Genomic DNA, 27335 nt, shown 5'->3' with positions numbered 1-27335 from the left:
ATGAGACTCGGAATCCAGGACAACTTTCTTTATTGCTACCAGAAGGCTTTCATCAGTACAATGGCTCCAAGTACAATACCTTCCTCAGGGCTGTGGAGAGAGCTTAAGATTGTGGGAGAGGTCATTCTGAGAAACAAAGGTGTAACATTTAAAGAGACGAGCTTTTTAAGGTTTTACTCTGGGTTAGAAGTTACATGAACACAAAACTCGGGGTTTAGGGTCTTTTGGTTTTTTTTTTTTTTTTTTTTGTCATTGATAATTACACATCTTTCAAACCTCGGGCGTATGTAGCCACCCCAGCACCTCACCAAGCAGTGCTGGTCACATGCTAAAGGCTTATAGACATGGGAAAAGCAGACTTGTTGCAGAATTTAAGGTTTACACCTCATGTGGAGAGTCGAGTGTTGGTGCATATCCACACCAAGTGCAGTATTTCCTGGTGCAAACTAGTAAGAAACCGTTTTTGTTCAAGTGACCAAGTTTAGTTCACTACCTGCTTTCTCTGTCTCCAAGCACAGACAGCATTTAGCTTGGAGGAGTGTCTGTGGGGGTGCAGAGAGCACGGTGGCCAGGCGCCCTGGTGTTCTTCTAGAGTACGTTCACGCTCCTGTGGTTACTTAGGCGTGGAGCAGTTTGCAAGCACTGTTTTTGTGTGTGTGTTTTTTTTCCTGACTGACCTTTTTTTTTTTTTTTTTTTTTAATCCAGTTTTTAAACATTATCACATTTAAACACCAAAGTGCTAACAAAACAAAAAGTCTTTTTCTTCAGAAAGAAAAAAACAAACCTGTCATGAAGGTCAGGTGGTACAGGACATCATGCACAAGACTTGTGGAGAATTAAAACAGGAGCAAGCAGAAGGAGAGTAAAGAGCAGAAGGAAATCGGATCCGAGGGGTGTTACTTGGCTGGGAAACCTGAAACAACTCTGCACAACCGATGTGAGCTCTTGGACATAGAGAATGGGTTACAACACACAGGAGCAGAAAAACAGTGGAACTGACAACACTAGAAAGAAACAATTTTTTGCTACCTTTTTTTGGTTGGTTTTTGGGTCTTTTATAAATTTTTATACTTTTTTTTGTGTTTTTAAGTGCTTAAATAGTGGAACTATAATTAGCCGCACAAGAAAAAAAATTCAAAAAAGGGTTGGGAATTTTTTTTTCTGTTTTTTGGCTCCCTTCAGTTCAGCCTGACAAGGTATGGGCCCCTTCTCCCCCCACTGCAAATACCCGGTGCCAGGTCCCACGAGGTTTGGAGAGCGGCCACTTGAGCGGCACTCCCGGCTACATAACGGACACTGGCTGCAAAGGCGGACAAGGGGAAACGTTGCCCTCCTGCCTCGAGACGTCAGCGCCGCAAACCGAGCCCTTGCTTTCCAGAGCCACTCCCTCCGGAGCCGCGTCCTCGTTGTAGAGGCGCTTGATGCCGTCGTAGAAGTCGTCCACTTCCATCTCTTCCACTTTGCGCTTGGCCGAGGCTTGCTTGCAGCCGGCGGGAGCTGGCAGACGCTGCTGGAGCGCGGCTGTACCTGTGAGCGGCACTTCTGGCCTGCCGTTGTCCTTGGAGAAACCTGGCCCTGGGACAGAGGAGGGCTGGCATTTGAACACTCCTCTGTTACAGGTCACCAGGGTCTGCTTGAGGGGACTGTAGACATATACGGAGTTGGGCGGCAGAGAAGGCTGCAGGGTGGAAAGGTGATGTGCCACGAGCTCGCGGCAGTGGATCAGCTGCGCGCTATCCATCTGCAGAGAGAAGAGAGGCGAGGAAGTGGGCAGGGCGAGGGGAAGGGGACGCGCCACCAGAGGCCACGGGCCAGCGCAGGGCTGGGACGCGGCCCCCGCCGCGCTGCATCTGCTGCCAGCCTTGCTGCTTGTCCTCGCGGTAAGCACGAGAGCAGCTACCGCGCTCCAAGGTGATACCTGAGCTGCGCCCTCAGGCTTTCTCCCCAGGGTGCAATAGCGTCCCCAGGGCGCCCCTTGGGGCTCGGGGTGCTGCGCTGCTCTGGCCCCCGTACCTGCACCTTCTGGAGCAGCTCGATGATGAGAGCCAGCCAATCGGGGAGCAGCTTCTCCAGCTCCAGGCTGACGATGGCCAGCGCCAGCATAGAGCCCTTGAACTGCAGCAGCTGGTAACAGGCCATGCACTGCAGCAGCTGCTTCGTGAGGGCCGCCACGTGCTGCGAGGGACTCAGCTTGGGCAGGATGGTCAAAAGCTGAGGCCTGTTGGACACCGCAACTGCGTGGAACTGGAGGGAGACAAGAATGAGATGGGTGGTCTGACCCAGAGGCTTGTTCATGCTGCCACACAACCCCCTGCGCGCACCACGGACTCCCGCTGGCCACAGGCCGTCAGAGCCAGCTTGTACCAGGAGCACAGCCTCCTTGCCACAAGGGATTCTCCATTTTTTTCCCCACCCCAAGACAAAAGCAGCTCTGTGTCGAACCCACAAAAAAAGTCATGCTGCATTTTGCCAGGGTGTCCCGTCAAACGTGGTGGGGCACTGGACTTCTTGGACCTCTGCAAAAGGCTGGTCCCTCCACCTCCTCTGATCCTTGCTCAGAGAAGATGAAATTCAGTAAAGAGAAACATGGGGCATTTCCATCTCTGTAACCTCTTACCAAAGAAGCAGGTTCTCTGCTCTTCCCACAGCACACGCTGGGCACGCTCACTGCCCGGCACTAGTGCTGGCTTCTTGGCATCACTTCTGTTTTACTGCTGCCTGGCATTTAGCTTGGAACAAAACCACCAGCAATGGAGGGCCACGTTTTCTGACGGTAGGCACGTGTCTTGGAAACTGCCCCTGAGGCATCTCAAATCACAAGCTGCCTCTGAAGCTCTCTGGAAAGACTGGCCGTTTCCAGCAGTGCTTGTACAGAACTGCTGCATCCTGAGGGCTCTGCTCTCCTAAAGCAGGCTGTTTTTTTTTTTTTGCCTGGGTACCTCGTGATACAGTATATACAAAGACAGTGAAGAAAACAGTGTCCTGTTACTTACAATATGAAGGAAATCCAGTGGTGTTGCCATGTGAAGGTCCCAGTTCAGTTTATCCAGGATAATCTTCTCCATCCTGCGGATTTCAGCTGGAGAGCAACCACAGAAGCTATCCCGAGCCAGCACCTTCAGTACTGGAATCCTCTGCAAAAGGCAACATGTGGGCAGGGAGAAAGAGAAAGCGCTGGTCAGCATCGCAGCCGCTGCACGAGGAGTTTCATCCCTGCCTTGCGAGCGGCAGCCGCCGCAGGCAAGCAGAGGTGGCCCCAGAAAGGACGCACTCGGCTGACAGTGCGTTGCCACAGCAAAACATACACATATAGGTGTCTTACCTCATCTTCCTCAATGGTCTTTGCAGCGAGGAAGAAGCAGCTGATTGCAATACAGTTCAGGTACTTTGGACGGGCCTAGGACACAGAAGAGCAGAGAAATTCCCTGTGTGAAAGCAGGCCCGAAAGGGCCGCGTGATGCTGCCCATCTCAGTCCCAGGCGCTCCAGCTGCCCACACCACACGTTCAGGATCAGCGGGGGATCCATGCTGGCAGGGACGAGCGTGCACAGCCAAAATCCATATTCCATGACGTAAAGCAGTGCGGGAAGCACACAGTGCTGACCCTGGCACTCTGGGTTTCTAGGCAGCGCAGCAGGAGGAGCACGGAGCAAAGCAGAAGGGACAGCCCGTCACCTGGCACGAGCGCCTCGCCGCTCCTCCTGCCGCAGCACAGCCAGAACAGGAAGAAGAGGGGCAGTTTAGAAATGCTGTCTACTATAGAGGTGTAGAGGGTACCTAAGAAATACTGCACTTAAGGTGTTTGTTACAGCAGTTCTCAAAGCTGTGGCCCAGAGATTGCAAAGGGAGCGCAGGCTCCTATTACAGCGAAGTGCTCAAGGTGAGGTTGAGTTAAATTAAAATAGGAAAGGAGGGGATTTTTTCATGCCTCAAAACCCCCCTGGCCTCATTTCCTGGGGGAAAGCACACGCGTGCTGGCTGTGACTGTGCGGGCCAGTGCTCCCTGCGGCCCTCGGGCGCATCCACAGCTACTGCTTGGTAGCCATCTCTGTCCACCTGCCACCTGGCTAAGGACTCAGCTTCCAACCGTTTAGAAACAAGGAAGGGTGACGGAACAAGGAAGACCCACTGCTCCCCAGCGCTGGGTGCGGTAGCTGAGCACACGCTGAGAAAAGCAGAGCTCTCTCTAACCTACTGCGGCTCCCTGAGAACCTGCTGTACCTTGGTGTGGCCTGTGGGACTGCTTATCTTCTGCCCACACTAAAAGGAATTTCAGTGAGAAAAAGCAGAAGGTAAGTGAAAACCCTGTGCAGAAGGTAGAATCCCCTTCCAGAATAATTCCTGCCAGGTTAATTTTAGTGGGCAGAATGGACATATTGGGGCTAAAGGCTGTGATCCCACAAGCTCCGCTCCTGCAGCAAGCTCTCGAGAAACCTAAAATGCTGTTTCCAGAAAGCACTGGGAGAGAAGGACGCTGGCTGCCGTCCAAATTAAGGATCTTTAGCAGCCTTCAGTTTCAGTTACATAAAAGGACTTGGCTGTGCCCAGAGCCGTGGCTTTTTAGTGACATTTAAGTTGAGCGTAGCTGCTCGCAGGGAGTCCGTGTGGGGCAGACGCACTCGTGCGTGTGCAGGTGTTGCGCCCAGCAAGGAGAACCAAGCCCCTCAAGTGAGACCGAGACTTGTTCTTCCCCATAGAGGTAGGTTTAGAGCAAACTGTCAGCGTGAAATAAACGTACAGCCAAAAGGGCACTCAGGATTCAGGGAAAAGAAGATATTTAGAGCAACGTGGATGGCTCAGCCAAGTTTATTCCCCGCTTTATGTAGCATTACTTCAGCATATGCTTGTTCTCTCATTTGCTAAGCAACCAACCGACTGGTGAGGGCGAACAGACTTTTCTGACAGAGCATGTTAAACCCCAGCGACCAGCCCAGGTTCCTCCGGCGGCCGCTGCTTGCTTTCTTGATGCCTCCTGCTACCTGTATCTGCTGCAAACTCCAGCAAGTGGAGGGTTAACTGGTGCTGCGCAGTGATCTAGGGCATGGAGCAACTGGAAAACGGCCACAGAGGCTGAGCAAGTCCAGTGCATGTTTACAGTGATGGGAAGAGACTTGTCTTCATAATAAAAATTGCACTGAGAAGGGCCAGGTTAGAAGAGGGAGTTAAGGTACATGGGTGCATCAAGATCTTCATAGGAGAAGAGCAGCAGCAGGGGGAGCAGAAGCCCTGACCTGGGTGAGTAACTCTCACCCAAAGGAGCGCGGGACAGGCTGAAACCCTCTTGACAACCACCTCTTCACAACTGCTGTTCAGTGCCTGAAGCGCCCAGCGTGCTTCTCTTAGTCACAGTCTCCTACTTGTTTCTCTGTAGACTCTCTGGCTGCTGCAAATTACTGAAAGCAAAAACTGTACTCGAGGGCATTACTGTTAAGAGGTTGTAAATATCTATTTTCCATCTCAGTGTTCCAGTAAATCATCCATTTTCAGTTAAGATTTCCATGACCTGTAATGTTAGCAATATTTAACAGTATCTAAAGGATGGGTGATGGAAGATGTCATTGTTCTGCTGAGCCAAGTCTCATTGAAATATAAGTACACAGGCTGGAAACGTTTCATTCTTCTGCTTGTGTTGCCCAAGCTGCATCACTTACCTGACACTGTCAGCAATGAGATTAGGCCCACATGCAGATGAGACTGCAGGGTTGCTGAGCACAGAATTTAACTGAGCAAACAGGGGAAGAGATAAGGCCCAAGGCTGACTTCAGCACTCAAGGCCAGGGACCTTGAGGTGACCCCCCCCAGTTCAGCCACCTGCATGGGAACAGGACGCGTCCCAAGCTCCACACTTCTGTGTTACTCCCACAGCAGCCGCTCTTAGCACAAACAGCGCAACTGGCTGAGACACAGAACAGGAACGCATCCTGCGTCCCCTTCAGGGATCCCTTCATCCCTTCATGGCTGCAGAAGGTCTAAATACTGGTTTTGTTTTGTTTTAGAAGTCTCTGTGAAATACCAGACTTTTTTTTTTAAAAAAAAAAGGCTTTATGGACGTATTCTGCACACCATTCAGCACAGGAGGAGTGTGACGAGCAAGCCTGCCCGTTTGCCACCTTGCCTTCCTGGGGTCTGCCTGAGGGTAGCCTGCCTCGGCTCTCGGTGCCCCGGGCTGTGTGCAGGGCAGGTCGGTGTCGAGTGGTTCCCCCCTGCCTCCTCTCCAGTTGTGCCCTTCCCGCTCTTCCCTTTCCCTGCACTAACATAACCGTCCTGGGCCCGTCCTCAGGCATCTGTCTCTCCTTCCAGCTAGTTCAGTGTTGGCAAGTGCTCCCAGCAATTCCAGGTGATCCAAGCGAGACCAAATATTGTGGCAGTTAAACACCAGTGCAGTGAAGAGAGGCAAGCCGGGACTTTCTGGCTTTCTCTGTGAGAGGGCTTTAGGCTTCGGTTGCTAACTGTGGGCTAGCAAACATTTCCTCTAGCTTTATGACTCAATTTTGTTCAAGTCACAGCTTTCCTTTCATCTAAGACATAACTGCTTTAAATTCTCCATTTAGTTTCTTCTTTAATTAAGCTTCAGTTGGGTATAGCTTAAGAAACAAGTATTTTGGTAGGGTTAATTGAACCTTCAAGCCAGGTTTAGAGAGAGCGTGCAGTTCAAAAGGTAGCGCACTCTTTTCCCCTGGGTTAATAGCTGTTTGAGCTAATGAGCTGCAGTACATGCAGGAAACAAGGCAGAATAGGAGAGGGAGAAAATATTCTTGGCAGGTAAAAGCGCTGGGTTAGTTTCCCAGGAGAGGCCGACCAGCATGTTCTCATTAAAGGAAAGGCTACTTTCACCAGGGGAAAAAGATGACTAAAGAAAGAAACTACCCACAAGTGCCTGGCAGCAGCATGTCACCACAACGAGCAGGGCTGCTGCCATGGCTTCAGGGCCTGGAATTGAGGTTCAGAGTAACAGAGGTGACCTCCTGCGTACGCTCGAGAAAGGAACAGGGTGGAAGAGCAGAGGGGGCCAGCGAGCACTTCCTGACAGCCACACGAGCAGCGTTATGCACAGGAGCAGGAAGGATGGTTGCTGGCATTCTGTGAGTGGGCAGCAGAGATCCGTTTTAGTTTACGTATCTGTAAATATTTACCTTTACTGTGGCTAAAAACCTGTCCAAAAGACTGATGGCCAGGGCGAGTGTTTCTGGATAAAGGTGGAACTGGTATTTGAGCTTGGCCAGCCACTGAATGACCTCATCCCTCTGCTTTGGAGAAATGGCTACATCCTGTTGAAGAGAAAAACAAACCATTCTTAAACACGGGCTGTGCAGAAAACACCAAACTTTTACCTCTGCAGGAGTTAGCACTGACACTAAGGCCATTTCAGAAAGGGCTGCTCTGAACCCCCCTGAGGACACTGGCCAGGCCCCTCACTTTTGTGGGAACAGGCTATAACCTCGCTTCAGATTTCCTCCTGACACTGTTCAATGGCTGTCGGGTCTAGCAGCGCGTCTGAAGCCATGTAAGATATGTTAGGGTATTCTGGGGTCTTTTCCCCCAGCTCAACAAGATAATAAACTACTGCGCTTGTAGGTGAGAAAATTATCAAGAATAGGGGGGAAATCTCTTGCCTTTTCTAATCTTGTGAATTCTCACTGCTCTGAGTAGCTGTTTGTGTCTCTTGGCCGCAGAGCTGCAAGCCAGGCCCTTGGCACCGTGTCAGAGACGGGATTCGCCACCACCCCCGGCAGTGTCCAGGCTGCAGGTAGGTGATACAGTCACTGCTCTAGGAAATAACCCAACCACCCCTGTCCAATTTGCTCTCCCTCAGGACAGGTGACTTTCTTTGCAGAAGTCCTTCCTCCAGCACCACCTGTAAACGTTACTGCCCTGGAGAAGAGGAGGGAGGCTGCCCTGCAGTTTCTCAGGTGCTGACCCGGTCCCCCTCCAGCTTAGCTTGGAGATGTTTATTGACCTTCCTTGAAGAGGCACCACTCAGACAGATGCAAAAGCCAGGCCTGAACAAAGCAGATGTGCTGCAGGAGCCAGGCGGGTGCCCGGCCCCTGAGAAACAGCAGATGGGAAGAAAAATGAGTCAGTATTTTGAGAAGGAGAGGTTTATTTCTCTTTAAAATTGTAGGGATTTTTTTTAAGCTCAGAACTTCTTAAAAATAGAAGATTCCAAAGAGAGCTCAAAAAAAAAAAAAAAAAGCCCTTTCAGCAGCCAAGGGAAACGGTGGACCAGGGCCAAGCAGGTACAATTTCCATTCAAAAGGCTTCTTTATTTCCTTTTCACCCAAGTCACCGCTATTGATCCGTTTGGACAACAGTTGAATTTCAGCCACAAATACAGACGAGTCATTGACATAAATGCTCAGCCTGACTAGTGCTCTAAAACATTTCCAGCTTCTGCAGAGCCTTTCAGCCAGGCGTCCCTCTGGTCTCACTTCAGCCAGGATTATTCGAGGTGATTAGCAAGGGCGTGTGGGGAAGTGAGAGCTGAAACCTGTTAGTGGCTGCACAGCTGGTTTCGCTTGGTCACCCACACGGTCCCGCCGCAGCGCAGCTACCCTTGGAAAAGGTAACACAGGAGGGCTGCTGTGGCCGTCACTACCTGAAGACACAGCACTTCGTAATAAAAAAGCTGTTTGTGTTTTTCCAGCTGTGACATTTGGTCTTATAAAAGGTGCTACTTCTGCCTGCAGAAAAAGGGGAAGCTGCTTGAATACGGGGTAGTGACTGAGATTATATGGGGGGAGAAGCAGAGCGCACAGTATGGTAAGTCACGGCGGTCCCTAGAGAGCGCTTCCCGTGTGGCGAGGCAAGCGCTGCGCAGCAAACCTGACAGACACCGTCAGGAAGGGGAGGAGCAGTCTTAAAGATGAACTTCCTTGTGGCTTTATTCACTGCGTTTATTTTTAAATGGAGGGAGAAAAAGATGTACAAAAGGACTTAGAACCACAGACAGGCTGGGCCAATTTTGCAGACTCGTGTAGAGAGAAACTTGGTGCTTTATCTAAACCCCTGAAAAATAAAGCTTCCCTAGGCAGCACAGAGCGCTGAGTTCCCTGAATATGAAGAAGTAACCACAAGGTCAAGTCATTTCTAGGCATGTGCAAAGCTTCACAATAAATGTGGGCTTCTTAAGAACTCCAGCGGGGAAGGAAAGAAGCAAGAGGAGGATCTTCAGCCCTTCCCTGCAATAGCCCCAGTGCCATAAAGGTTCTCTACCTCACTCCCCGCTTGCAGCTATAGGGATAGTGGGGACAGGACTGCCCTAGCCAGGAGGTTTAGGGGCAGGTAGGTTTAAGCCTCCTCCCAGCTCATCTCACCGGCAGCCGGAGCCAGCAGCAGCTGCTCCCTTGGCATCCGTGAATCCCGCTGCTGCTGGCAGGCGAGGCACGGAGCCCGCTCCCCCAGCGCAGCACTCTCCTGTCCCTCTACCTCGAGGGTGCGCATATGCCAGCCTAGCTATGTGAATAATGCAACGCTGTAAAATTAATTAAGCAGCCAGGTCATCCTTCCTTGAGTTACATAAAATTAAAAGCAAAAATGAGACACGAGAGCGAAGCGTCCCTCTGGGCTGCAAAAGTTGCTCTTGGGTTGGCAAGCGCCTTCCTGGCGCGGAGCGGCGGCAGCCGTTGCAAGGGGAGACAAGGAAGCGCCACGCCGGCCTGCGCCGGGCGAGCGGCCGTGCTGGGGCACAGGGAGCAACCGCCGCCCCCTCGAGGACTGCTCACCCCCTCGGGCGGGCGCTTCTCCCCGGATTCTCTTCGGAGCCAGGCAGGGCCGGACCTGCGGATCGGCCTGGCCCCCACGGGGACATGCAGACACGGGCACGACTCACGCCATGAACGAAGTGGACACGATCCCAGCCCTTTGCCAATGGCCCTGGCAGGATGCAGTGCCCGGCACGCGGGCTCCCAAGGCGCTGAGCTCCAGGCCCACCTCGGAACGGGATCGTGGAGGGCAAGCACAGCCCCAGCACGTTTACAGGACTGCTAACGCTATCAAAACCCGCTCTGAGTCACAGGCCTGTGCTTTCTTCTCAAGAAAAGAGGTGGGGTGCCAATTCCTGGCTTTTTGGAGCACTTCATGGGTTTTGTGTTGGCACAATCATGAACCCTACTGCCTTGCAGGAGCTACAGAACCAAAGTGAATGGGTTTAAGACAAAATTGGGAAGCAAATGGGATGTCAGCTTCTGCCTGTTCCTTGCGCAAAGTGCGGTGCATCGCACTGAGCTCCTCCTTGCAGTCCCTTGGTGCGGTACGGGGAAAGAAACTGCCTTTGCTTATGCCGGGTAACGAGCACACCTGCACGCCGGCGGGGCCGCACACGGCTCTGCGTACTGGGAGAGCCGAACAGGCCGAGCTCCCGGCATTTCGCAACGCTGGAAGTGGCGGCCTCTGATTCACACAGGGCACCGAGCCGGCACCAGAAGGTTACTAGACATCCCCAAGGGCACGTGGGGAGACACTGTTAAAAACTGGGAATGGACTGAGGTTTCCCGATTCCTCGTGATTTATACAGAACAAATGAGGACACAGAGAAAGGGAGCAAGAACAAGCAGAGAAAGGGGGAATAGTAGGTGTGACACGGTAGTGTCTACTAGAAATACAGGAAAAGTCTTGAATTAAACATGTCTCTGTTGCAAAGTTACTTGTTAACGTGCAAAAATAAACCTTTGACCAGTTCTTGCTGCTTGATTTCTTACGCCTTGATCGCAGGAGAACTTCCTGAATGTCACCTGCATGTTGTATGACCCAGAGGTAAAAATGCAACACTAATGAAACCAAGGGGACTCCAGGAGAAGCCCAGCTATTTTATCAGCCAGAAAGCCCCTGTGACATGTGGCTTTGGTTTATTTATAAACACCTGGAGCCAGTGCTATCAGGGCAGAAATCCCCAACCAATTCTGCACCGTACGCTGAAAAGTATAGGCCTTCCTGTTTCTCTAATTTTGAATTTCTTCCTTCCTTTCAAAAATCTGACATAAAACAGATTTAGAAAGGGCATTTATATGTTGTTTTTAAACATCAGCATTGAAAATGCCTCCAAGTCTCAAACTGAAAATTTCACTCCTGAAAAAACAGTTAAGGCGCATTTCTCCTCTGACCATGAGCTTTTTTTGCACACACACTTCTCACTTGCAAACCGGATTACCTCATTGAAACACAGTTTTAAGGCAGTCTACCTTTGCAACAAGGAATGGAAAGTTACTCTTGCTTCAGCTTGTCAGATCTGATACCCAGAGTGATGCAGATTTCCTGACTGTCTTGGGACATAAACAGCGATTTCATACAAGGGAGGTTTTAGGCTACTCAAGCTGTTTTCAAAAAAAGCAAATGGATGTTGTGGAATATGACTTTCTTTCAGGTATTTGAGAAAACGGGGTAATTCACATTGAACTATATGATTGCTACTTTGCAAAAATGAATCCTGCAGAACTGAAAGAAAACATGACAGATTGAAAGTCGTGCTATAAGCATAGGAAGAGAAAGAAATACTTAGAGGACTACAGACCCAGCGCCAGCCTGGCTGTGCCAGGCAGCGTTTCCTGTGTGCCAGCAGCTGTGTTTATGCTCTCTTTTAAATGTGACCTTTGCACATCATACACATAGGCACATAGAGACTTCAAGCCAATGCAAGGATGTTTTACTGCTAGATAAATTTTAATACTATGACATTCTAGCTGATAAAGTCAACATCTTGAATTTATATGTAAGAAAACGCAAAAAAAAAAAAAAAAAAAAGGTTTTAAAGGCAACACAGTTTTGCAGATGAAATCTCATGGAGCCCCAGGAGAAAAACCTTCATGGTGATAAACACGGAGAAGTAGGAATCTCAACTTTATTATCACAGTAAAGAGGGAGAGAGGGGTAAGATAACCTTCATTATCATGGCAAAACTGCACACTAAAAACACAAACTCGGTACCTGTCCAGGCCAGACCAGAGCACAATTTTACTGAGCACACATTTTACAATGGATCAGCCATCACACTGCTTCCATACTCAATCCTACTGTGACTTTTCGCAGAAGGCAACAGATTTGCCTCCCCAGTTTGGTATCTGGCAGATCGGCAAAAGTCAAATTAACTTCCCGGATTATTTTATTGATAAGGACATCTTGCAGGATGCTTCAAAACCTCAACTGTGGCGGCGTCCCGGCCCCTTGACGCTGTGCCAGGTAAAGCCTGTCTCTCTTTGCCATGGGGAGGAGATCACAGAGGTCCCCGGCAGCAAGACAGGACACAGGTCGGTCCTTACGCCGCTGTGAAAACTCAAACATGGCACCGCTGAGGAACCCCGTCCTCAAGGGGCAACAATCCCATTTGGCGAGGGTGGGACTGCTGCAAGAAGGGCTGGGGGGGGGGGAGTGTCTTGGCCACCCAGAATCAAACTCACAAAGGCAAAACACAGGAGCTTTGTCACTGGGAAATCTTCAGACAAGAACCCGCTTTAGTTACACTTCCCGAATCCCTCACCTATCTCGTTATACTGTAATCTTATCGCACTACATTATCACTCACCCTGGGGACACTGCCAGCATGGAAGAGCAGGCTGCTCTGCCATAAACAAGGGTCTTAAAAGGCGGGTGGCCTCAAGTCAGCCACAGTCACGATACACTCGCCACCTGTGACAAGCAGGTCGCTTACTCGGGTACCTTAAAGTGGACTAAGGAAACTGATATCGAGCCTTTCCTACAGAACAGGGGCAAGGCAACCCCACTCCTCACTGAACCAGGCCAGGGCCCAGCTCTGTGGTGCCACCCAGGCTTTCTCAGTGACCACACTGGGTCACGAGGAGGCCTGAGCTGAGCTACGCTGGCAGCAAGGGTTCGGGTGAGAAGATGCTCCATGTGGAAAGCAACTGGTGTTTCAATGGTAGTATTAATAAGCTTAATGTAACAACATTAAGCTGCTTTTCAAAATTGTGGCATAACGAGTGCCCTCCAGAAATGTTAGTTATCCATGCAATTCTTAAAGTGAATTTAATTAAAGCAATAGATGTATGTGCTTTTACAAGAAACAGCAGAGACTTAACACCCTATTCTGTACAGTGTGTTTTGTACCCCCGACTGCAGGCGTGTTCCTCAAATAAAACATTAGCTACTTCAAACGGTAACTGCCCAGCTCCCAGACAGAAGGTGACTTCTCAGGTAACTTTGGTTGTTCACATAAAACTACACTGGTGAATACCCTTAAGCCTTTAACAGAATCTTTACTAAGATAAAAGAAGTGAAGAAAGACACTTTACCTGATTGGGCTGAATTTTCGGCACATGTGCTTTCCACATTTGAGCTTCTCTAGAGATTGCCATCTCCAGAAGGAGAGACAACCTCTGGCTCTCCAGGGGTCCTGGAAACTTCATGGTGACCCTTGGATCCACCTGCCACCCAACTGGATACAGCTACCTGCAAGACCAAAAGACAACCTAGTGAGATGCCGGCCGTGTCCAGCAGCGCAGAGGCGACTAAGGGTGTGAGGAATGGCACAATCCGCCACATGGCAAACCTATCCGAGGAAGCCCAAACGCTCCAGCGCAAACTCAGATCAGGCCGGACCAAAATGGTCCGCAGGCCTCCAACTCCCGTGTTGCCAGCCAGTGGTTTTATGCATCACAGTTATTTAGGCAATTAGACCAGCCTATCCCCATTTCAGCAGCGTGTTAGGATGTTTAATGAAAAATACTGTTAGAGGGCGATATAAAGGGGATTTTAACATGTAGGCAGCCTTGGTCTAAGTGCTACTGAAGTTAAAGCCAATGTACCTGCCTTTTCATCTCAAACAATTGTTGAAAACCCCAGGCTCCGAGCATGCCTGGTGCTAGCCTGGCCCTAGCAGCCTCCTCGTAGCAGGAAGTCCTGTGCAAAACAGGAGAACGCTTGCTTGGGATTTAAATGATTTACAAGGTCAAGTCCCACAGAGACGTCAGTGTTTTCCCTCTCTGCAGGCTGGTTTGTAATTTCCCACAGAAGCAGCAGCCGATTTCACCTGCCATGCGCAGGTGCTAGGGAGTTCAGGAAGGGTAATCTTGAGTCTAATCTCCCTGAAAATATGTTCAAAGCAGAGAATTAGAGGGCACTCAACTTTATATAGAAAATGTATCTTAAAGGGAGCAAAAAGCAGCAAGCCCAACAACCTTCATAAGGCTGATCATTACAAGCTGCATAAGCAATGGAGAAATTTTCTACAAGGCCTATACCATTTACAGAAGCTCGCAAGGTGATGACAAAAAGAAATTTAAAACAAAATATCTTGCTATACAGAAAACAACAACAAGCTTCCCCTGAACCTTATATAGTCTCAAGAATGAGTCAAGATACTTCTGAAACTGAGATTAAAAGCAAAACAGAGAAACATTTTTTTAAAGCCTGCAGATTCCTTAAAACACTTTTAATAGGAGAAGATGATCTGATTGAAAAGGTTATTCAAATCCTTCTAATACTGCCTACTGTTCTTCTGGCTGTATGCATATTTCTTAACAGTATTAAATCACTCGGGCAAAACAATTCAGCCCTGAAGCATAAATCCATGGGAAAGTATTGAAACTTTCAGTTCCTTTCATGTTCTCTGGTGAAATCTGACACAGGTGGATCCTGGCCAAATCCTGGCCAGGCTATTTTATAAAGACCAGCTTGTTGATAACAGTGTTTATGTTATATTTACTGGAAATAACCAGAGAAAATAAACATCAACTTCACAGTGAAAACAAAGAGATTCAGCTGATTATAAATAACAACAGCAGCAGCTCTAAGCGCAGGATGGTCAGAGCATCACCACGGAACTAGGGAAATCTGCAGAGCAAATATTTTTCATATTTTATTAATTTCTAGCAGTTATTCAGTGTTTTTAACGGGTGTGACTCACTCGCAACCTGCCTGAGGCATGAAACAGCACTCAGGTCCCACTTACAACCAAGAAGATTTTAAGTGGCAAGTAAATGTTGACCAGAAATCCCTCTTTATTAGTTTTGTTTGTTTGTTTGAAGGCTCCCATCCCAGGCAGCTCATGGCCCCAGGGCTAGCACATGCAGCCCCATCCAAGATGGGCAGGACCAGTTCCCAAAGCCCTGCTCAGCAGCCGCTTCCAGAGCCATCGACACTTCCAAAGGGGTGTAAATCCCTGGAAAATCACCATGGCAACCCTCACACCCTGTGCACTGAGGCAAAGGGCTTCCAAGGTGCAGGCAAAGGTGAAGAGTGACAGGGACATGCGGAGGAGCGGCCTTTGGGACTGCATCCCGCTGAGATCTGCCGCGCCGTTGGGATACTGGACCGGTGGTGCCTCCAACACCCACGCCAGGGAATGCAGCCCACCTGCCTGGCAAGTCAACCCCCACGTATTTATTTATTAACTCATCTTCCCAGGGCTTTGCAGTGCAAAAGATGAGGGTTTGAGGTTTTTTCGCATTGTTTAAGTGAGTATGTGGAACAGCATTTGCTACATAGGGAGCCCTTCCTTGAGCAGGCATTCCTGGGGTGTCAGCTACACTCGTGTAACTGGGAAAGACGACAGTTGAAGTGTTTGACAAGATGAAATAGAGCACCGAGGAAAAGAGCGAAGCTGGGACCGGATCCAAGCTCACACGAGTGGCTCCACACGGCCCCGTGGTCGCTCCGAGCGCCTCGAGGCAGTGGGTGCTGCTGCTGTGGGCTGCAGCGCGGAGCGCTCGTGAGCAAGCAGGGGTTATATTTAGCCCGACCACTTCTCCCAGTATGAAATATTGATGGTCGCGTCTTGTTCTGGCTAGAAAGAGACAAGTAACTAACCATGTCCCCAGCCAGGGAGAATTTCCAGGCCAAGGCAACTCTTCCCATCCTATTTCCAGCACAAATGGACCTGATGGAGCTCTCCCTGGTCTTGCTCACCGCTCTGCCCTCAAACGCTGAGCCACAAGGGCAGCTCCCAAAACCTCCCCAGCAAGCAGCGTAGTTCCCCTGCCCCTTTTTACCACCTCCTCGCCTGACAACCTCCCCAGGGACTTTTTCAAGGCCAGCTCTGCCTCTGCTGGTGCTTCTGGTTCCTCCTCTCGCTCTCCGAGGGAGCATCTAAATCGTGTCGTGGGGAAGTGACTGAGGCAAGAAGAAAAACCCAAGGGGAGAGCACCAGCAAAGAGAAACAGTCTGGCAGACGCTTCCCTCTGCCCTGGCCGCCCTCGCACCCGGCGCAGAGGCTCGAGGCCTCCCCGGGCGGGAGAGGCTCTGCCTGTGCCACGGCCAAGCGGCTGAGCCGGGCGCAGCGAGCCAGGGAGCCCTAAAATCCTCTGCATGGTTCCCTTCTGGCCCACGACGCAGAGGAGTCCGGGTGCATCCTGCAAAGAAGCAACGGGGGAGCAGCTCCGTTTCAAGGAAAGAGGAGGTTTCACCCACGTGGTAAAGGGGGCTAGCGGAAAGAGCAGACCATGCCACCCAGCCCGTCATTTGCAGCTAGAGGCAGGGATGTGGGTAAGTCCTGCAGGCACACATGCACTGCCACCGTTCTGACTGCACCTCGGGCTCGCGGAGCCAAAAACCAGCACCGCAAGCCTTGCAGAGCGCCCCAGCACGGGAGCGCTCCAAACGCAGACGGTACCCACACTGCTCCGAGCAGTGCCGGCCCCCCGAGGTGTCCTCGCTAAAGCGCTCTTAACCACTGGGTGCAGGTAGTGGCATCGGAATCGACTCTGCTGAGCAGGGAAGGCAGCTTTAGGAGAGCTGCCAATGAGGAAGGAGGGGGGAGCCGAGCTTTTCCTTCCTGAGCCAGCAAGGCAACCGAACAAGGGCCGAGGCGCGAGCACCCCCAAAGCCAGAAGCACAATGACGCGCTCGCGAGTTTCCCTTGGAGCAGCAGTGCTGCGCGGCCGCTTCCAGCACGGCGAGCACGCAGGCAGCGCGCCAAGCGTCCCGAGGGCTGCGACTGCTTTGCATCTGAATTTACATAGCTCTTAATCAGATAAATGCATGCCATTTTAAAAAGAAATTACAGCGTGCTCTACATGCACATGATGCTTCGCTGAACACTCGGGGCCAGGCCACTGGGGAGCAGGAGCCGCTGCGGAGAAGGGACCAGACCCTTGCTCAGCCCGAGATGCTGAGGAAGGAGCAGTGCAAAAGGCTTCCGTCAGCAGCAGGGACACTTGGAAGGCACCTTCGAAAGCAGCAGCACCAGCAGGGCTGAGCTTGCTCCAACAGCCACCTCTGCACACTTGTTTTTTGCGAGTACCTGCCCAAGAGACCTGAGGATGGAGAAACTGCAGCAGCATGACCAAGTCAGACCAGGCCACCATACACCGCCCTCCTCCATCCTTCAGCCACTCTTTGCCCGATTTATAGTTAAATTTGATCTGCATTTTTTTTCTTTTCCTGTGGCAAGTTTGGAAATTTTTGAACCACTGTTCTTGAACTTCCTTAATCCATTCAGTGTAAGATCAACTGGCTGCTCTCAGCTTTCCTAGACAACTCCTACAAAGCAGGGAAGGGAAGCGAGAAGCGAGCCAAGGCAACGCATCGGCTTGGTTGTGAGGGCCCCTGCGAGCCAGATCACATGCTGCAGGTTGAATCTTGCTCTGAAATTAACATAGCCAAAGCTCCGGTACGAGCACTTTTCACTACGAGGTGCACAGCAATTACTGGAGATTTTTGAGACCACGCTTATCCTTTAAGAACACCCTGATTCGGGCCATAAACATAGCTCATCTCATGACAAGCTCCGTTTTTTTATCTCAACTTCTAGTAAACTTTACTTAAAAAGCTACTTTCAGTTTCCCTACAGAGGTTTTACAGCGCAGTGGCTGCAGGCTACATAGTTTTAACAAAGCAGTGTCACGTTTGCAGGAATCGGGGCCGGCAGCCACTTAGGCAGGAGCACCTCTTAGTTTGGGGGAGTGCATTTGTGGAGGGAGCAATTTTTTAGACTTGATACTCACTTATAGAGACAAGAAAAAGTGGCTCTTGCAGACAAAAGACATAGTTATGGGAGCGTAGGATCCACCAGCAAAACAAGTTTACGAAGTTCCTGTTTCTCCCTTGCTTCCAGCTGCAGTTCAGCTAGGCCAGTCGAGCTCTTCGTGGGACCGCGCTGTAAACAGGATCACCAAAATCGTCCGGTGTATGGGTAAAAAATCCCTTTGTTTTATGCAGATCATTTCATTAAATATATATATAAATATATATAGGATTAGAGAAGGTTTAATAATTGCTATCTTCATCTTGTACACAAATCCAAGGGGATATTCTCAGCAAGAAGGGTAATTTCAATAGCATTTAACCACCACTCGCATTTCTGCAGACCTGGTTAAGTATTTTCAGTGAGCAGCAGCCAAATCTGCTACAGCTTTAGCAAGCAAAAATATAATCTTACAGATGACCTGAAAACAGATTTTTCTGGGTGGGGGGGGAAGACAAAGCAGGAGGGAGAGGAAGGAGACTAGATTCCTGCGAGCTCCAGACGGCCATCTGTGATTTCAAACGATCCAAATGCAGCTTGCAGGGTTAGAAGAAATGGTCTAACTGCAAGTTGGGATTAGGAATTTCAAAGCTGTGGGCGGGGGTGGAATGGAGGTTAATTTTAGTATCTGGGGCTTTCTCCTGGCTTAACTCTTTCCACACAGCGGGAAGGCAGTCCAGAAATTTGCTCCTGGCAGGTAAATGTCTATCACATTCCTTAAACCTGAGATTCTTCTTAGAATAAATAAAAAAGATGGAACAGATGCAATGCAGAAGAAATGGATTTTTCTCCTCAGATTTAAGCAACGCATTAAAGCAGTAGGCATAAAATTCCATGGCAATTTCTATACTCTTTCTGTGTCATGTAACAATTCAAAGCAGGCACTTTTTTGCTGTTTTAGATGCAAAAAATTCCCAAGGATGCCTCACCACTGGAAATCAACGTCTAGTTTTCTGTCCGTTCACCTGATCACAGCACAAACTGATGCAGTCGTAATAAGCAGAGGACTGGAAGGGGTTAAGATCAACATTCACTGATCTGGAGCTGTAGGAAGTAAATCATGGTGCAGCCTTGGGAGGGGATATGATACAGCCTGACAGAGCTGTGAGACAGTGTATGATCTTGATCAAGTAAAGTAATTGAGGATACTGCTGAAAAAAAACTGTTTGCATAGTTTCAAATTTTAAGATGATATAAATAATTAGGTGGATTAGAAGCAATGAACTGGCTTTAATATATGATAATAATAGCATTGAAAATAAGGCCTTTACCCATGAGAAATCTAAATGCATGAAACACAAACATGCTTCAGGTAAAATCCAGTACTGCATCCTTAGCAAGCAGCACATTTAACTTGTGTCTAAACAGCCAACAGGCCTAAATTTGAGAAGAGGGAGTTTTATTTAGGCTGCGAATGGAAGCGGGCCCTTGCCATGTGTCCGTGTGACTCACGCGGCACTACCTCCCACAACCTGCTCCAAAGGAAGCCTGTGAGGTATTTTGGCAGGATCTTTCAAGCAAGCGCATATACATCACACACTCACTACTTCTCCTCCAGCAAGTTTTTTTTTTCCCGGGAGTGCAAGTACAGCTGACCTCATTTCAGAGACACTATCACAAATTTAAGAAGTTTTCCAAACATTAGCGGGGAAGCTGCCAGTTCAAAATGCAAGTGCACGACTGCAGGGAGAGAATGAACAGTGATGTTTTGATGGGAGGAAAAGGGGGCGTTTTGAAGTCTGTTCTGCAAAACAGAAGCCCCAGGTATCACTTGCAGACTACATGGGAGGAAGAGCCCCCTTTTCACTCTGCAGAGAGTCGCACCATGACCAGCTGCAGTGGGAGCTTCCCACCACCATCTTCTGTCTTTCTTCTGCTCCAGCAAGAGAAGGAGGCCAATCCCCCGCACTATTTCCATGGAGAGTAAGAGGTTGCAGAAGGAAAATATACAAGAAATGCACACCAAAAAGCAGTGAAACTTTTCTCATTACTGCTCTGCGTATTACAGCAAGAGGCTCTTTGGGCATACAGATGCCAAAGACAGTACTCCAAAATAAGGGTGCAGTTGTGACTACTGAGGGCTGTAGGCATTTTGCAAACATACCACAAAGCTGTTGATTAACAACCAGGGCTCACATGCAGTGCATGGCTTCAGACTCCCAAACAACTGGCAATGTTCCTCCAGGATTATTTGCAAGCGCAAGCGTGAGAACCCAAGTTTTGCCTGTTCAGAAAGCAGAAGCCCGGGCGGTTTCTGCCACACAAGCGTGCACACTATCAGATTTGTAAAACAATGTGGGAATAGAGACAATCGTCTTCAGTTTCTTGCAGTGCTCCTTAGTGATGTGAGCAGATAGAGTGAATGTCCTTCCCTGCCGGAGGGACGCATGGATCCGTGCCCGCCCTACTCCCTGGGTGATGTGGAGGAGCTGCTGGAATGGCAGCTCCTTTCCCTGTTGAGGCAGTGTGTGGCAACCTACCGAGGAAAGCATGGATAAAAGGTAAGCTCAGAATGCCGCCTGAGGAGACCAGCTCCAGCTGCACAACGTATGCGTTTGATGCGAGGAGCGGATGAAACTCAATGTACTTTAATGAGCTCTGCTTTGAGATTTTGGTTTATTTGAACCTAAAAATCAAAGAAAATGTTATTAACTGATGGAAGCTGTTTGCTTGCATGGCTTAAATTAAGCAAAAACAAAACTCTCGCAAACTGAACCCCCTCCATGCCATTTCATGAATTCTTGCAACAAAAATGCCTATTGTCCATGCTCTTTCAACACCGTGGGCTCGTCACCTGGCTGCTGATAGGTGTGCAAGATGCCTGTTGAAGGTGTAAATGCCTCACAAGAGTTATTAAAACCAGCCAGGAGACTCGAGATAGTGTTTTGGTAGGAAGCAGGTCTGCTGTTGTTTGGCACCCGCATCTCAGTACTCAAAACAGACAAGCTGCCAGGTCAGGAATGTGAGGCTCCATTGTGCGCGCCAGGGAATCGCACTAAGGGCAGACAGTCCTTGTATGGGGCAGTCTGCAGGGGCACCTCAAGGAGACGGCACCACAAACCGGCCGGAGAAAGGAGGAGATGGCTGAAATGTGCCCAGCATTTCCACACGGATCCCAGCCTAAATGCAAGGCAGGTCTTAGAGAGCAATAGCAGAGCCCCGCGCCAAATTCTGGGCGCACAGGTAGCAAAGGGGCTCAAAGCAGCACGGTTGCAATAGCTCGGCTGCAGCCTCTACAAATGCTAAAAGCAGAGCAGGGAGATTTAAAAAAAAAAAAAAGGGGAAGGAACCAAAACAAAACAAAGCTGGCATTATGTAATGTCTCGCTGCTAGGCTCCTAAGAGGAAAAGCAACACGCACAGAGGCTGATTCACTTCTCCCCTCGCCAATAAAACTAACTAAATCGACAGTGACTTAACGAAGGCACTCCGAGGAAAATCAAGCTCACAAAGTATGAGCCTGAGCAACATTTTCATAAAATAGTGCCAGAGGCTTTCGTGCACATAAAAGCTAATTCTCCACAGGCGAGGGCCAGCGGGCCTTCAGGCTCCGAACCATCATGCACCACTTTTTTTCAGTAATTTAATCAGTCCAACCAAAGAAATACAATGCCTCTATGGGCAAAAACACAGGAGCAGAATCCAGCAATGGTTCTTTTTGTCTTTCAGCATTAGTCAGTCATTAACATAAATGAACTGCAACAAAATCAAACAAGTTTTTACACAGTTTAACACCTACATCCAAGACAAAAAAAAAATCAACTACAATGGCTTGATTCCTCTTGACATCAACAAAACAGGATTTTATCTGAAAGCAGGGATGATCACCAAGGCCAATATTTTGCTCTGCAGACTCTGATTGGCTTGGAGGTAAATTATCACTGACTACAGCTAATATCAGGATGCCCCATAAGGCACTAAAAAGAGATAATTAGGAGGAAATGAGAAATTATGTGCTGTTCAGACAATAGATCAATTATGAAGCACAGCGCAGTAGCTGCAGAGCTGCATTCTTAGGCTGTGAGGGTAAAGGCTCCTCTTTTGCACCAAGCAGGGAGAACCCACAGTTTTAAAGCTTCATTATCCTCCAGGAACACGAGCCCGCCCCCTAATTAGTTTCTTGTTGAGACAATATGGAAATGATTCCAGCTGTCCACAAAAATAGGGTGGCACAAGCACAGTCCTGCCCCTTCCCCGTGTACTCCGTTCTCCCACCCGAATGGTACCAATATTAGAGCCTTCATGTCCCCGGCTTTGGACAACCTAGGCACAAGAAACCAAATAAACCGAGGGAAGGGAACCTTGGGAGGTGGTGGTGCCAGTAATAAAACTGCAAATTCTACAAATACGATCCCCAAGGGCTCTGCTCATAATGGCAAGGTCGGAGTTCCCCTTGTGCTGCTTCTGCAAAGCCCTCCTTTGCTCCTGCCAGTGCAAGCACAGACACATTTGTACTTCTCTGAAGGGATGCAGCTCACCAGTAAATGGAGATGGAGCTGCATTTAACGGTAATGTTGCTTTACAGCAGTTGCTTCTTTAAAGGAGAGAGGTTTTTAACTGCATGGCTGTGGTTAAAGCAGTTTAAACCCAGGATCTGCAGTCAAGTGCTGACTTTGACTAGAAAGACAAAGGGTGAAGATTCTGGGGGGCCAAGTTCTTGTTTATCAGACGCCTTTAAAGTCAGCAGCTACCCCAGCCAAGAAACAGAATCTTCCTGTATATGGCAAAAAAAAAAAAAGGCAAAAAGGCACAGAGGCCTCTGGCAAGCGGGTTCACCCAGCACCTCCCATCATCATCCTGGTAAAGAAAATGTTTGATGTCTGGGCTGATGTGCAAAATAAGAGTATCTGCAGTAACTTGTTATTCGTGAGTGAGCTTTTAAACCAGCTCATTACATACCAAATGCGCCTACCTACCGTGGTTAATACAACAGTGTTGATAATGTTTGCAGTTAGCAAACATGCAGGAAGGGAAAATTTCAGGCCACATTTGCCTCATACTGAGACAGCAGACACCAGATTTTCCATAAATCTCAGTGATTTCACCTTGGTTGTTTTTGTCATATGAAAATAGGTGGGTTTGTACTCAGTTGTGAGAGAAATTGCTTTCTATTTGCAGTTAACCCAAATCCCCCCGAAAGCCATCTCCTTGATGCCTACCCGGGTTTCTCACGTAGTAGGAGTCTTCCGGTGATGGTACCTCCATTTGTGTCATCTCTAGCACCACAGAAAATCATGGAAACCAAGGAAAACTGCCACAGTGTGTTGCTGGGCAGCTGAGCTCCAGATACCCATTTTGCATCTTTCACAAGAGGACGTTCAGACTGCACGACCACGTTAGGCTCTGCCCAGAGATTCGTGACTTCTCATGCCTTGCTCCCTGTGTGAACAGCAGACTCCAAAGGTACAAAATCCCACATGCAGCTTTCCCGGAGCCGCTACCTTTGTGGCTAGTCCTGCACAGCTTTTATTAAACCTCTCTCCAGCAGGCTTCGTGCCTGCAGCGAGCTGAGAAATAAACTGCAGGCTGCAAACACTCTGCAATTACTCTTATGCTTCAAGCATCGTTATACAACAACTCATTAGCAAAGGAAGAAAATACAGATAGTTTGTATGAATAAACTAACAGCTTAAAGCATGAAATAAATATGACTTATGACACTGGAGTATGCATTTTAATATCTCTGCTGCATTTGTCAGCCTAACATAAAATTTCATTTCCTAGTTACTTGAAAAGCTTGAAAGATAATTCCCCAACTATTCTCCTCCTCATGCACAAAGTGATTTTTGCAGGCCTCCAAGTTTCTCCTAGTTCTCTTCTGCCTTAACTTTTAACACTAGGCTGAAAACATAGGTGAAACTGGACTTGGAAGGAACAAAATGAACCCGATGCCTGCAGCAAACCTTGGAGGTAAACAGAGGGGAAATAGAGGGTCTCCATTTCTTCCCCTCAGTGTTCCAGTTGAATTTTTCTGTTTCCTGCAATTCCGTGGCTAGCGCTGAGTGGGAGAGCGCACCTGATGGCTGAGGGTTTTTCCCTCTGCTCATGCTCTGGGTGGGTGATTTGCTGCACAGTCTTTGCGAGGGAGCAAGGCTCCTGTTTTCTGAGCCTGTATAATGAGGTAGACAAGACCAAGCGAGCCACCCGTTACAAAACGCTCTGAAATCTAGACCTAGGGCTACTAATAAAAGCACCCACTCTCTAATTAAGCATTTCTTGCCTACAGAGTGTCTGTAGAAACGCTTCGGCAGCATGGGCCAGCAGAGAAATGTACTTTAACTCCTGGAAACCACAGCCACTTTAGAAGGCTGCGCATTTGTTAGGGCTTTGCTGGGTCTGGGTATTTTGATACGCGAGTTTGAAACATCTTCTCTATAGAAACCAATCACATTTTTTAACCTGAAATTTCAGCAAAACGGAGGAAAGAAGAAAAAGTAAAACTTAGGGTTACAAGCACAAAGAATTGCTCCTGGAGATTTAAAAGCCTCTTGCTAGAGATACAGGAAAATGAATCCATGCAGTAGAGCGGATACTTCTCTCAGTCTGCCAGGATAAACAGATGATTTATATCAGCATGAGAGTTGCATCAGAACATTATCTCCTAAGAAGTGGCACATGAAAATAGGAAAAATAAACCCAAAAGATGCATGCTCCTAAGAAGCCCGCTGGGTGTGAGGTCGTGGTTAGTTGCCAGGTTCACCAGTGCGTTGCCACAGATCATTGAAGGAAAGCATCTTCCACAGAGGCACTGAGAGGAGGCAGGAGCCTGCTCAAGGCTCAGTACGAAGCAGGTACCTTTCTCCAGGTAGCCGCTCTCCGGCAAACCCGAAGTGTGTCTCCTTGGAGGTTTCCAATTCACCCCGGGGGGCCCTGCAACAGGCCTCGCAGTGTGAAACGCCCACGTGAACACGTGCACACCTGAACAGTGTCAAATGCCTAGCCCAGGCAGACCTCCACCGAGCAGCACCTCCGGAGGAAAGGCTGTTCAACGGCATTTCAGCTGAAAGATGTATATGTACTACATCATGCGAGGACAGAGGGAATCTCACAGTGTTTTTAAATGATCACCTTGAAAAGCAGAACACACGACTTGGGAGGAGAATACTCCATGCAAGCTCTAAACAGCGGAGAAGGATAACTGGAAGTCCGTCTACACCATGTGGAAGTTTAACTCTTCTGCTGGGGAGAAGCCAAATGACCAGCTTCCCGCGCCCCATGCCAAGCTCTGTGCAGGCAGAGGTGCATGAGACCCGCAGGCCATCCCTGCGTGTGCAAGGCAGCCGAGCTACTTTACAGACAAACCTTAGTTGCTTGCAGGGAGCCAAGTCAAAGCCTCGGGACAAGAAAAAGGGCAGCAGGGAGAGGGGCCCCAGCCACCTCAGCCACCCTATGGCACGGAAAAGGCAAGACTCACTCTGGCAAGGGAGCTTCACAGTCATCCATGGCATTTTGTCCACTTCAGGTGTTTTGTTTGGTAAAAAAAGGAGTCTCTCCCCTCAGTCTTTAGAAGGAGCTGTGGCATGCAGGCCACCACTACAAACCATGGGAAGAAAGGATGTTTTCCAAAGCAGGACTGCACACAAAGGCCCGTGCTGAAAAGCACTTCTTAAATCGAAGCTCCAGAGTGTCTGTCTGCTAACAGCTTTATTTTTAGCAGTAGGAAAACATGGGATTGCTTCCTCATGGGGCCAAAAGGCGACAGGCCTTTCTGCGTGGTAGAGACAAGTTTTCCGGAGGGTTTTCGGCAGTTCGGTGTGGCAGCCTCGTTTGTTTAGTGCGTCCCCCCGGAGGCAGCTCTGCCGAAAACGCCGCTCTTCCCCCACGGAAACTTCCCCCACGGCGGGTGGGAGGGCGACGCGCGCAGCCCGTCTCCGCTTCTTTCACCCGAGACGGAGGCCAAACCCACGCTTCGTGCCCAAGCGCTCACCGCCACCCCGGGGCCACAGCCGCACAGGGGGACGCGGCAGCAGCGGGGCAGGACGCGGGCCGATGGGCACCCCCCGCCCCGGTGCCGAGGCGTTGCGCTGCCCCGGCCCGGCGCATCGCTGCCCGCGGGCGCCACACAATGCGCGGGCGCTGCCGCGCCGTGCGTGCGGCAACGGCTCCGTGTGTAACGTGCGCGCAAGGCGCCGCACACACCCCCCCACCTCCCCTCCACCGCCGCGTCCCTGCCGCGTCCTCCCCGCGCGGCCCGAGGCGCCGCTCACCTCCCCTGCTCGGCGGCGGGCGCCCGGCGGGGCCCGGCCATCAGCACCCCATGGCGGGGCGGCGGCGGCGGGGCTCCTCCGCGGCGCTTCAGCTCCGGGCGGGCCCCATGGCCGCGGCGCCCGGCGGGCTCATGTCGCCATGGCGGGGCCGGTCCGGCGGCGCCGGGATCCGGGGCGGCGGGGGATCAAGGCGGCGGCGGGGGAGGAGAGGGGGGCGCGCCGCTGCCGCCGCCCGGGAAGCGGCGGTGGGGTGGGATGGGGGGGGAGGGGGTGTATAAAATAAAATGAAAATAAAATTAAAAAAAAAAAAGGGGAGGGGAGGGGAGAGCGAGAGGCAGCCAGCAGCCAGCCGCTTCCCGGGGGGAGCAGGGCGGGGGAAGAAGGGCCGCGGCGGGGCGGCCTCCCCGCGCCCGCCCCCCGCGCGGGCGGGGCCGCCGCGGCGCTTCAGCACCGCTGGCGGGGGGACAACGGCGCGCGCCCAACGGCCGCCGGCGGCCGTTAGGACGGTTGGCGCGGCGGCGCGCGCGCCCCCTCCTCTCAGGCTTCCCCCCTTTCCCCCTCCCCTGCGGGGTCGCAGCGCCGCGATCGCAGCCCCCGCCGCGGAGCGGAGCGCCGGGGAGAGGAAGGGAGGGGAGGCGGCGGCCCGGCCGCCGGGGCGGACTCTCCTCCCTCGGCGGCGGAAGGACCGAGCCGCGGCGGCCGGGTCTCGCTGCCCGCCGCGCCTGCGCCGCCATGCCGGGCGGCGGCGGCCGTTGGGGCCGTTGGCGGGCAGATCCCCGCGGACGCTGCCCCGGCTGCGGGGCGGGAAGCGGCGCCGCTGGAGACGTTAAAGGAGCGTTTAGAAGCAAGGCCATGAGCCCTTCTGTGCCCGGGAGCGTTGAGCCCTCGGGGCTTGCGCGGCCGCCTCCTGCTGCCCGGGGTGCCGCAGAGCTCCTGGGCGCCGCTAGCGTCGTGTTCCCCTGCCTGGCGAGCTGCGAACAAGGATCAACCCCTTGTAAAGCCCTTGTCCCCTTCATGGGCTCCCATAGCCCCTTCCCGGAACACAAAAGCCTGCAGAAGGCAATTTATTTTATTTTACTTTACTTTATTTTCACACTTGCAGTTTGTAGCCTCAGCTTTGCTGCCCCACTGACAGCCGAAGATGGAGATCCCTGAAGTACTGGCTTACCTAGGATGGCATTTCACAGCCCCATCCTTCCTTGTTTTCCTTTTCCCTG

The 27335-nt window shown here is 50.5% G+C and overlaps 1 protein-coding gene across 1 annotated transcript; it reads right to left on the bottom strand.

Moving 5' to 3' along the window:
* Nucleotides 1–13: 13 nt before the first annotated feature.
* CCNI (cyclin I) lies at nt 14–26273 on the bottom strand. The gene is made up of 7 exons (XM_088531664.1): nt 26119–26273; nt 13243–13399; nt 7135–7269; nt 3324–3398; nt 2995–3135; nt 2015–2245; nt 14–1742 (listed from the first exon to the last, which is right to left on the bottom strand). Exons 2-7 carry the CDS (start codon nt 13354–13356, stop codon nt 1284–1286), a joined length of 1155 nt encoding a protein of 384 aa, XP_088387790.1. The 5' UTR covers nt 13357–13399; nt 26119–26273; the 3' UTR covers nt 14–1283.
* Nucleotides 26274–27335: the final 1062 nt, after the last annotated feature.

This window comes from Tinamus guttatus, unplaced genomic scaffold, assembly GCF_059628265.1.
Source record: "Tinamus guttatus ecotype Peru unplaced genomic scaffold, ASM5962826v1 Tinamus_guttatus_pri_ptg000423l, whole genome shotgun sequence".
Classification (NCBI taxonomy): Eukaryota; Metazoa; Chordata; class Aves; order Tinamiformes; family Tinamidae; genus Tinamus; species Tinamus guttatus.
The sequence above is the reverse complement of the archived record's forward strand: the minus strand, read 5'-3'. Positions and strand labels throughout refer to the sequence as shown.

Bases quoted from the DNA above. Each gene is read 5' to 3' on its own strand.
- CCNI (XM_088531664.1), bottom strand. From the start codon at position 13,356: ATGAAGTTTCCAGGACCCCTGGAGAGCCAGAGGTTGTCTCTCCTTCTG. The intron at 7,270-13,242 runs GTAAAGTGTCTT...TCTCTTCAACAG, and splicing joins CGAAAATTCAGCCCAATCAG to GATGTAGCCATTTCTCCAAA. The intron at 2,246-2,994 runs GTAAGTAACAGG...GTCTCCCTCCAG, and splicing joins CACTGGATTTCCTTCATATT to TTCCACGCAGTTGCGGTGTC.